Below are 12,128 nucleotides of genomic sequence, written 5' to 3' on the forward strand. Positions count from 1 at the left end.
TTGAGTGTCTGATACAGTTGTTGGATCACATTTTTTTTACTGTTGAGTGCTCAGAGTGTCCAGCACAATTAATGGCTTTGAGTGACCGATACAGTCGTTGGATCACACTTTGTTACTGTCGAGTGCTCAGAGTGTCCAGTATAATTAATGGCTTTGAGTGTCCGATACAGTTGTTGGATCACACTTTGTTAATGTTGAGTGCTCAGAGTGTCCAGTATAATTAATGGCTTTGAGTGTCCGATACAGTTGTTGGATCACACTTTGTTAATGTTGAGTGCTCAGAGTGTCCAGTATAATTAATGGCTTTGAGTGTCCGATACAGTTGTTGGATCACATTTTGTTTATTTTTCTTTTTTTTATCCCTTACCTACATTTTACGCATCTGATCCGAAAGTGCGTAAAATGTATGTAAAACTTGCGTAAAATAAAAACTTACGCAGTTTTTACGCAAATGTGGAAAAATCATTGTGTAAAATGTACGTAAAATTTGCGTAGTTTGGACTTTGCCATTTTTAAATGCGTAAAAAGTGTGTAATAAATGGACTTAGATTATTTTCTTATTTTCTTGATCTTCATCTGTGGACTTAGAAAATTTTCAGTGCGTAAATCTTGCGGAGATGTAGACTTAGAAAAAATTCTGTTTCATGTACCCGGTAGCTACATTTAATTCTTATCCTAATTAATCTGAACAAAACAAAACTGTTAATGGGATTTTTTTTTAATTTTTTTTTTTTCTTTAACAAATATATCACACTCCTCTCTACATACAGTATATTCAAGATAAATAATGTGTCAATCACTTTAAATTTCATTGCTTTTACTCCCATAACAAGTCATGAGAGTCGACTGGTCAGCCGTTTTTTTTTATCGGACGTTATTTTAGCCGACAGTCTACACCATATAATGTTTAAAAAGTATTTCATGATGACATGCTACACCTCTAACATTGTTGCAGTATGTAAAGTATACACATACCTATTATAGATCAATTAGAGCCAACGTTTTTGAAAATTTTGGAAATAATGTACAATGTAGTTGATATACATTGCACTTATACATATACACGTACACACATTTACAAATCAACATAAATCAGCATATTCAGTCTTTTTCAATAAGGTTTGGAAATTTGGAGACATATTTTGAATCTTCCTTCAAGTTCATGAACACAAGAAGTTCTTTTATCCAATGAGCCAGCACAACCACATTGTCTCTGTAATGTTAAAATTAAAATAGTATGATAAATTTATGTTTAACTGAAGATCAGATACATATTATGACTATATCTATACTATATCGAAAGTTCTAATAAAAGATGGAAAGTTTAATTTGATCTCATGATATTTTGCCTCCTTGCATAGAATAAGCATTTTGTTCATTATCAGCTCTAGATCTCATTGGTTTAAATACATTTGACAATTAACACCAAAAGACAAAGTCATATATATAATGTTGACGTAAAATATGAACATCTGGCTCATTATTTCTGGTTCTGAAAGAACATATAAGTACTGTACTGTAAACGTCATTAAACAAATCCTAATTACCATACCTTTGTTTTCTAACTTTTTGTATATGTGTTGCCCTTCCAGTGATGACTGTTCCTACTTCAGTGAATAGTGATCCTACAGCAAAAACTTTGAATGTTTCTTTGTCAACAATATAGTAGTCTACACTTAAAATACTGGAACAATTGTCCACTTGCTGGTCTAGCCTCACCATAAAGGAATTCCTCTTTTTTACACGTGACGTTTGCTGGCAATAGAAAATCCTGTCACTCCTGACAATTTTTTTCACTTTGCCAAGATTTTTAACATTGACAGTTTGGTCCAGAGCATTTAGTTGTTGCAGAATACAATTTTCAATGTTGTCTAAATCCTGTACTGGAGGAACCAGGTCACACATATAGCCGTGGATTGTTTCTGGCATACGTTTCGCACCTCCTGCAGTAACCTTGTGCAAAAAAGCACGGAGTTCTCCTTTGGGTAAAATATTGGCTTGCTTCTCCAGCATCTTTTGAGACTGCATGGCCCAAAATATTTGAGCACAGACGTTGCCCTTTCCATGAACACTTTTCAAGATATCACCATTCAATGATTCATACCCAAAACAGGAGTAGGCCCACAAAGGTCCCCACATCTTCACACAAGAGGTGTAATGTCGTAAATTGTGAACATTTAACCCCAGGAAATGGTCTCCATAGATAACAGCAGCATGTTCATAGAAGGTATTAAGAAGTTGTTCTGCTCTTTTGGTTTCCGGCACTGAAATGACTTCCTGAAGTAGAATATATATACCCTCTACAAGGCATGAGAAATGTTCCAAGAACACAGCTGGTAAAATACCTGATAAACATGGAAGACTGTAATGTAAAAGCCAAGAGCGGAGCTCTGAAGCTTTCCATTTCTGAAAGTTGTTTTTCAGCTTTCTGGGAAGACGAGATATCACATAAGGTGGTTTTATTTTCTTCAGTAGCTTGTCTACCTCATCAAGTTTGTGGCCTATGAAAAAATCCTCTCTGTAGTTGTTTCCATCAAACCAAAGGCTAAGTAGTTTTTTAACAATTCCAAGAAGAACACCATGCATGTAATCTATTACTACATGCTTCTCTGCAGAATACATTGGCAAACAACTCAGAACACATTTACCAAAAAGGCCATGGCATGGTTTTCCTGTGGCAACAGCATCCTCTACAGCCTGACGAATGTCTTGTGAACTTCTGAGTTTAGGGGGCTCATTTCTGAATGGATAACTCCTACAGTGTCCCTTTCCTGATACAACAGATATGCCTTCTTCCAAACAGTAAAGACACCCAGATTTGCCATTGTGTTGTGTCATATTTAGAACATAAGCCCTAGCCTGAAGGTCCATGGTTCCTGTGACAAGTAATGACCTCCAAACTTCTCCCTTTACCTCAACACCTTCATGATATAATGAAGCTATGTCTTTCACGAAAGGAGATAGAAAGCCATTCATTGACTTTGGTTTGGATACTCCCTGCCAAACCCCCCATATGATTATGTTTTTCTTCAATAGCCTTTCTTTTGGGGGTAGCTCGTTAATGGTCAAGTACACCGGCCAAAGGGACACACTAGATGATTTAAATAGTGGAATTCCATCTGTATTCCAGCTCATTGTTATATTATTTGAGAATTTAGGATCCAAAAAATTACCCTCACTTCTCAACTTGAAGTACTCTGATCCTGTGGTGATGTCTGATATATCCTGATGATCTGCTGGCTTTTCAAGTTGTATATGGATTTTTTGAGAAATTCCTGGTCTTTCCAAGATGTCACAGAGTTGCTTTTTTAAATCACAAGTAACAAAACATGTTTTTTTTATCTCATCATTTCCTGTGTAACGTCTTGTATTGCAGTTAGGTGTTTGGCACAGGTCTGTGTCATTGAAATTCAAACCACACTTAGAACAACATTCAAAGTAGGTAAGATCTTGAGCATCTCCAAATCCCAACTTTTTTTTCAGTTCATTTGGATTTAAAGCACACAAATTTTTCTCAGGCACATGGAGTCTGATGAGATCTAAAAGTTTTTGAAATGCGACACCAGATAAATTGAAGGCAGTTGCATAACCAGAAACTGTCAGCAAGTGTTCCAAGTATGTTAAAGGTGCATTTGTCACAGTTTCTGACGGTGGTGTTATATAAAGTGGAGGACTTGCAATACTCTGGACAATTTCTTCTCCATCTTCATCAGTTTCATCCGACGTTTGTTCCTCAAGGTCGCTACTGTTATCTGAATATATTGTTGATATATTTGAACTACTCTCCATGTCTATATCCACTGGTGCATGAAGCAGGTTGTCATCAATTCTTTCAGAATATTCTTCATATCCTGGGTCTGCAGCTTCATTATTTATGTAATTATGTGAACATCCTGGGATAGAAGAGGTTTCTTCCTCACTCAGATCAGAGTGGTCTGTTTCTGCGACATTGCTTGCGACATGCTGATATGTAGGGACACTGTTGTATCTTCCTTTAGTAGTATTTTGATGGTTTTCTTTCAGCTGCCTGAAAGGTCGAAGATTCACACATTTTTGAAAAATGTATTTACAAATTTTGAACACATTTAGAAGTTTGAACAAAGACGCTTTTCTGTGCTGATGCATCATACTAAATACAAAATGTTTAATGGGAAATGATCTACAAAATGCACGCTTTTGGCGACTTTTAGCTGCATTGTACTATTACTAATACCATACTAAAAAAATCCAAAAAATATGAATCTAGAATCAAATGACAAAGCATGCATATGTACCTAAATCTGTTATCTTATGCATTTAAAACACTGTTAGCAAGGGAAATAATAAGTTCAAAAAACCCTTTGAATTTTGCACCAGTTCCTATACTGACCATTAATCATCAACACAATGCCAAAATAACAGCTCACAGTACTTAGTTTTGGAATGCTATTACAAAATTATAATGCCACACATTTTGAAATGGAAAGGGTAAAAGTTGATCACATACATACCACATATAACGAGTAGATATTGGCACAGGCACACTTTCATCAGTCTCATACTGTTTGTAGCGCTTTGGAAGTACACCGCCTACAAGTATTAAATACCAAAAATTAAATATAATATTATGAAATACATACAATGAATTTTAATTTACATCAAATTAAAGACAGAGTTACTTAGTATATGCATATGATATCCTAGGTAAGGGATTTCAGTAATAATGACAGATACAAATTCAAAACAACAACAGAATATAGTTTCATATGTATACATACAATGTATAATATAGCAACAAGATAACCTCTGGCCTAGAGGCCTATAAAAACAGGAGATCCCAGAGGGATCTTGGCACCCACCGAAGAATGATCTACGTCTGACAATGTAAAGAGCATCTTTTCTCTGCTTTTCGTAACAGATCGTAGTTGAACTTAAAGGTCCAAGCAAGGTAAAAATCTGCATGACAGTTTAAGAGAACAAGTGCTTTTTTTGGGCCCTTACTTACAGACCTAAAATAAAAGTAATACATTACCTCTAATTTGATGTTTGACACTCAAATGTGTCTTAAGAGTCTGTTTTCTTGACAATGTCTTTTGGCATGAGGGACATTTCCATGTTGATTCATTCACTCTGCAAGCCTGTATTTCTTCTTCTGTCAACACATCATCTACCTGGTAGATATACAATTTTGTTAGAAATCATAAATCTGTTCAAGATGGTAGGCTGAAAAGATTGAACCAGAAATTTTACACTAGCAATGTAAAGCTTAAAATTGGTATTATTCTGTATTGTCATACATTATAACGACTTCGCTAGCCAAGGGTATTAGTTTGATCCTCTCTGGCAAGGGTAATGCAGGGAGAGGATCAGACTAATACATTTGTACCCTTGACTCTAAGCGAAGTAGACATTTTAATTACAATTTAAAACAATTACTTAATGCACCCTCAATTCTGTCTAGTTGAGGCAGAGAGTAGGCCAAGGTTAAAAAAATACTTGTTATACAGCCAGTAAATTCTTCTGACCTAAGAAATTTTAAACTTGCTTCTGAAAGAAACATAAATTATAATCCACGATTCACGGATTATTAAAATCTCCCGTGATAAAATAATCTATCAATTGATAACAAACCTAAAATAAACATTTTTAAAACTGTCATTTTCATCTTCTAAGAGTTGTTTAAACATACAATTCTGCAAACTTTTAAACTTAATTTGGATAAAAAAAAATACTGAGCATTGTACGATGTAAATACGACGTATGTTTCAACTATTTATTATACAGGAAATTCTAAACGTTCTACATATCAGACAGTCAGTACAACGATATTAACTGCATAAAACAGCCATTCTAAAAAAATATAGTATCAGTAGGATGTTGACATTACTACGATAATAGCCGTTTGTTGATTAAGTTTAGTTCGCCTGTCAAACAATTAAGGTTCATGTAATGGCTTTAACCAGTGATATTTTGCAAGCCTAAAACGCATTACTGTGCTGCAATTGAACAGAACTAATTTCATTAATTGTTTGTAATATACCCTGGGCTAAACTGTCAGTCCTTACTTTTGATAAGATATTTTGTGAAGGCAGCTTGTAAATTTCGAGTAAAATAAGAGAAAAATGGTATATTTCTGGAGAAGACCTAGAACTTCGTGTGAATTGCATGGAAGGCAACCACATAAACAAGCTATCGTGTTCAGTATTGACTATTGCCAGGTACATCCAACATTTTGTTTGGCAAAATCGGACCAGCGAATAGCGCATGGAGCCTAATTGTATGTAAATTGCAGAATGGCTGGGCTGTTAAATGGCGGATCACAAAATATTAGCATATAAAATAGACATTTTAATTGATACAAGTGCTCTTATATATACCACTATAGATGGATACTCTGAACATGACAAGAAGAATATTATACGAAAAAAAAAAATAAGTTAAAATGTGGACTTTGAGGCTCTTTCCGGAAATTTTTTGCATTTTTCGCACCCAAACAGATTGTTTGAACTATTTTGTTCGTGAAGAGTCTTCTTGTTATGTTCAGAGTACCTTTTTTGGTGTCTATAAAAACATTTGTATCAATTGAGATGGCTTCTTATATGCGATATTTTCGATCCCGCCATTTATAGCAGCCATTTGCATTTACTTACAACACTAGGCTCTTTCCTTCCTGCGCTATTTGCTGGTCCGATTTTGCCAAACAAACTGTTGGAGTACCTGGCATATTCGCAAGCAACTGAACACGATGGCATGGAAATGATTATTTTGTTCTATCAATGCAATTCACACGAGTTCTATGTCTTCTCCAGAAATATACATTTTTATGTATTTGGTGGAGGGGCTCATGATTTTGACAGTCATGTGATTTTTTTTCCAAAAATACCAGATTTGAAAAATTGTTTAAAAAATCTGGATATTTACTATAAAAAAGAGAAAGGGACGACAGTCGCCAATATTGGATTTTTCACCCCCACCTCGATTAAAGTTAATTTTTTCACAATAGTATACCTTTTTTCCTAGAGTCATAGTCACGCATCAGTCCTCCGATAATCCATAATTACACACATACCATGCAAAAGCATATAAACGATGTCTATATAGTCAAACGCAATATTTTAATCCAAAATTACCGGCGCTTTCTGGATTGTGACATCGAAAGCAACGTTCTAGTGAAGAGCGATTAGAGTGACTTCCCCTGCAATGTCATTCAATGGGTTTAGTCAGAGGTATTCCGATTACATTTTAATGTTCAAAATTTTCCGCGAAAACAAACGTATCGGAATATCTCTGATTAAACCCGTTGTAATTACACTGCAGGGGAAGTCACTCTAGTCGCTCTTTACTAGGGACGTTGCTTTCGATGTCACAAAGTCAGAAAAAGCGCCGGTAATTTTGGATTAAAATATTGCGTTTGACTATATAGACATCGTTTATATGCTTTTGCATGGTATGTGTGTGATTATGGATTATCGGAGGACTGATGCGTGACTGTGACTCTAGGAAAAAAGGTATACTATTATGAAAAAATTAACTTTAATCGTGGTGGGGGTAAAAAATCCAATATGGCGACTGTCGTCCCTTTCTCTGTTTTATAGTAAATATCCCGATTTTTTAATAATTTTTCAAATCTGGTATTTTTGGAAAAAAAAAATCACATGACTGTCATTATATACTCATCAGTCCATCCACCAAATACAAAAAATGAATGACAACATTCATTTTCATTGAGTTGGCCCCCTGTGATTTTACTGTATTTAACACGCAGCTCCACAAATTACATATCAACAGTAAGACTGACAGTTAGCCAGGGTATATACCAACAATTAATGAAATTAGTTATGTTCAATTGCAGCACAGTAATGCGTTTTAGGCTTGCAAAATATCACTGTTTAAAGCCATTACATGAACCTTAACGTACTCATTGTACACAGCTGTACACGTACAGGCATCAAATTTGAACTCCGCAACGTCAACACTTACCTGTTGATAGGCCATGGTGATCAGTAAATGGCATTATCTGCAAGTTCGGCAATGTGTCACGAAACATGGAGTACAGATTGCCAGATACTTATTAATCGAAGCGCCATGAAGTTCTCTGTTCGTTTTCATTTTACCACCTTTCCGGTAATCTCGCTCAATCAGACGCTTAATACCACGCATGACGCATTCAAGCCAACAAGAATCTGGTTGAACGAGACTACGGTAGGTAACCAATACCGGAAGTTTACTATCGGAACCTATCTAACGCTACATTCGCAATAAGAGCCGCGCCAGAGGCATTCCAAAAGCTGCTCATGCGCACATGTACATTAACAGAATACCCGCGACTTTCAACTCTTTCAAGGTTACTCCTTCCGCTCTAGTGATTTGTTTGTAAACATTAGCCTAGTGATGAGTCATTGCGTGGTATTCTACACGGAAGACAGATCGCTCCTCGTCGAGAGAGCGAAAGATCTGAAATTGGGAGATGTCGGTACCGGCGATGTAGGTATTGGTTCAAAAATTTTTAAAAGTTTTGAAGTCCAAGATATGTCGGAGGAAGGATTTCTCATAAAAAGCAGCCGTGAATATGGAGGATTTGTTGTTTTCATCTTTGACGGTATGTGTTATTGGTTTTCATTTTCGCCAATTTGACCTAATGTAATTTATTGATAATGTGTCAGGTCTGTTTTATTGGATATACATGTCACAATATTATGACAAACATTTAACGTTTCTACAACCACAGGTCAGTTTGACGTTCTGTCAATAATATAGAACGTCAATAACAGTTTACAATTTCCGTGTTAACGTTAGACATATTTAAACCAAACCCAAGAAGAGTTCAATATCATAGATACATTCAGTGATTCTGTTATAATATTCATAATAATGAAATAAAAATTAACGATTCCCGGCGAGTGTAAAAAACTGATAAACTGAAAAAAACACGCTATTGTATATTAGATGAGGTCTAAATAAATTTCTCTAAATAAATTCACAAAAATTAAATTAATTTAAGAATTGTAGATCTACATGGTAATCTAGTCTAATATTAATTACTAATTAGTTGCAGTAGGACAGTTAAATTAAATGTTTGGATAATGAATCTTATTTCATTTGAATTATGAGGCAGATTTTTTTTTATTCATAAGGGAAAAAAAAATGTGACAACGTTCGCAAGGATATGGCTAAAATGACATTAGAGGAGATGCTAGTCCATGGCAGACTAGAGGCATATGCAGCTTCCACATCAAGAGGAGCTGATGGGCGCCTTAAACATGCTCTGAAAGAGCTTCAAAAGGAACAGGTAACAATATTTTTTTGCAGACTGTAAACTGTATTTAATTTTGTCGGAGGCCACCTATAATTATAATATCCTAAGGCCTGTATACTATTTATGTCCAAAGGCCTAATAATATAAGTCTGAACTCTGGCCCATAATCTGAAGGCTTGTTCAGTCGAATTGACAGGTCTGAATATTATCATTAAATGTCCATAGGCCCTATTGAACTATAAAGGAAACAGTTTTAAATTTCATATTATTTCTGTGAATTGTACTGTATATGTATAAATATCATTTTATTTTTAGACATCATCAACACAGTGTCGGCCCAAACATTATTGTGATGATCATGAAAACTCAGAAAAGGTACCCACTTCAGTAAGTGAACTTACAATAGTCCTCCAGATCAGAAAATGTGTTGATGTAAATTTAATATTTATAATTGAAAACATTTTAAATTTTAATATCATTCTCTAAATTACTACTAGGTTTGTCATGTTGACCTGAAATACACTTTACAATGTGAGAATATATGGTCAATTTAAATACCCGTAAACGGTAATGTAGCATTGTTAATGTTTGGCTGAGTCAGAATGCTTAATTATGATATTTATTTATATATTGATCTTTAAAGATATCTATCAACACTTTCAGAAAAAGTCTGCAGGAGAGAAGAGGAAAATTGCTTCAGATACACACAAAAAAGGGGACTGCAATATGATCACAAAAGAGGTATTTCAACTAAATTATTATGAACAACAGAAACAAATGAATTTGTTACCGGGAAAGTATTATCAAGCACTGAAGTAATATTTTTCATATACTTTTTAAGGTAATATGACAGGTTTTTCTATAGGTATTTTTACTCAATTATCCGCATCTAAACTGGAGCACTGGATTTTATACCCATAGTAATAAAAAAAAAGAAATGCTGTTGCAAAGGCATTCGCTATTTACACAAGTTTTTAAAAGTAATTCTTCATGTACAGATATCACATTCTTTCTTATTCTACAGAATAAACAGACTAAGCCTTCCTAGCCCTGCTGGTGGAAAGAAAAAAAAAGGTAATCTATTAATAGTTTTGATTTCTAATTGATCCTGAAAGTTTCACAACATTCGTATTGTGGTGCAGTTGACAAATTACGCACACCTCCCGCCATCCCCATTCCAAACGGAGAAGGAGGAACACCGCTACATCCAGTGTAGGGATGTCAGAGAGATTGCTATCTGGACAGAGACTCTTATTCCTATGAGGAGGTTAAAATTCTTTCAAAGAACATTAATGATGGTTTTGACAGCTTCCTAAATACTTATTAAAGATGAATGGTCTGTGATCTATATTTGTTGTATTTTTGGCATTAGAAAAAAGTGTTCTACATATTTTTTTCGCCTCTCTAAGTTTGAAATTTTCGATATTTACCAACTTTTGTAAAGTTCGCATTCGCAAAGTGCTAAACAATTTAAATTGAAATATTTATTTTTTAAAGTGTACTTGTTTAAAATACCTCGGAAATATCCGAACTGTTCCGATCTATTCATATCTGTACGGGTATTGCCGATATTGAACACGAAATATGGCTCTGGAGGTTCCAATCTATACGGGTATCGTCGATGTCGGTCACGTGATGCAACTCGGTTTTCCGATAACATGGCGTTGACTGTGGCGGTTCTTTTCAAAACGTGGGATATTTCATGCAACATTTACCGCTATGTCAATAGTATTTTGATGCTTTCATGGATCTGAACCATCATATGTAAGCATCCACTATTCACACATTGTATGTTTTATGAGAGTTTGTGATGGCGAAAAATTACAAAGAAAATACAACTTTAAGCTTTTAAAGATTGTTTACCGTCCTTATTGATATTGTCTTTCTATTGGAGTGTTGGATCAGGAACAACTAAAAATTAATCATTGGGCTTTTCACCAACAAGGTCAATCACAGTCAAGGTCATTCATATGAACAAACTTGGTAGCCCTTTATCGCAACATGCTACAGGTCAAATCACAAGTCTCTTGGCCTTTCAGAACCTGGACAAGACATAGTTTAAAGATTTTCGGATTTATGTGATCCTGAATGAAGGTCAAGTCTTATATATTAACAAACATTGTAGGCATTCTATGTCTGCAAAGCTACAAGCCTAATTTTAGGTCATTAGGCCTTCCAGAACTAAGTCCCGAAGAGGATATTTTAGTGTTTTTTTTGGCCCCTGTGACCTTGAATATAAAAATAAACATTGCTTGCATTGTGAAATACTAACCATGTATACTCTTTGTGTCTATCTTGCTAAAAAAAATTAAGAGACTTCAATTCTCTAAATGGTCCAGATCCTATTCTGTATACTCAAATTTGTAGAATTAACTTCATTACAAATGTGTCTCGCGTACAAAATAGTAAATTTATAGGTCATCTGACCCGAAAAGGGCCAGGATGACCTATAGTAATCATATTTCGTTCTATGTCGTCCGCCGTGTGTTAACTTTTCACATTTTGAACTTGGTGACAAATAATACAAGAAAGATCTGTGACCGAATTCGAAGCTGACTTTTATTTTACATGACTTGTATTTTACACAGTTGGAGCAATTAGCAAGAAATCTAGAGGCATCCAGATTGGAAAAGGAATTGACTCTCTACCAAAGTGTTTGTGTTCAGTCCTCTGTCCATCCTAACCCTAGTGTTTGTGAGCCCACTGTCCGCCCTAACCCTAGTGTTTGTGAGCCCTCTGTCCGTCCTAACCCTAGTGTTTGTGAGCCCTCTGTCCGTCCTAACCCTAGTGTTTGTGAGCCCTCTGTCCGTCCTAACCCTAGTGTTTGTGAGTCCTCTGTCCGTCCTAACTCTAGTGTTTGTGAGTCCTCTGTCGGTCCTAACCCTAGTGTTTG

General features: G+C 35.3%; 2 protein-coding genes across 3 annotated transcripts; one reads left to right on the plus strand and one right to left on the minus strand.

The window, feature by feature from the left end:
• Window positions 1-364: 364 nt before the first annotated feature.
• On the minus strand, window positions 365-8,151 carry LOC138308541 (uncharacterized). The gene is made up of 5 exons (XM_069249563.1): window positions 7,960-8,151; window positions 5,012-5,150; window positions 4,491-4,569; window positions 1,553-4,027; window positions 365-1,213 (listed from the first exon to the last, which is right to left on the minus strand). The coding sequence occupies exons 1-5, from the start codon at window positions 7,972-7,974 to the stop codon at window positions 1,102-1,104; spliced, it is 2,820 nt and encodes a 939-aa protein (XP_069105664.1). The 5' UTR covers window positions 7,975-8,151; the 3' UTR covers window positions 365-1,101.
• An 85-nt stretch (window positions 8,152-8,236) lies between these two features.
• LOC138308542 (uncharacterized) lies at window positions 8,237-11,915 on the plus strand. 2 transcript variants are annotated; one of them, XM_069249565.1, is made up of 6 exons: window positions 8,237-8,578; window positions 9,114-9,268; window positions 9,551-9,622; window positions 9,899-9,976; window positions 10,260-10,306; window positions 11,822-11,915. In XM_069249565.1, exons 1-5 carry the CDS (start codon window positions 8,371-8,373, stop codon window positions 10,281-10,283), a joined length of 537 nt encoding a protein of 178 aa, XP_069105666.1. In that variant the 5' UTR covers window positions 8,237-8,370; the 3' UTR covers window positions 10,284-10,306; window positions 11,822-11,915. The 2 variants fall into 2 exon arrangements, with proteins under 2 accessions (XP_069105666.1, XP_069105665.1); XM_069249564.1 differs by lacking the exon at window positions 11,822-11,915 and having other exon boundaries at window positions 10,260-10,579.
• Window positions 11,916-12,128: the final 213 nt, after the last annotated feature.

This window comes from Argopecten irradians, chromosome 15 (assembly GCF_041381155.1).
Source record: "Argopecten irradians isolate NY chromosome 15, Ai_NY, whole genome shotgun sequence".
Classification (NCBI taxonomy): domain Eukaryota; kingdom Metazoa; phylum Mollusca; class Bivalvia; order Pectinida; family Pectinidae; genus Argopecten; species Argopecten irradians.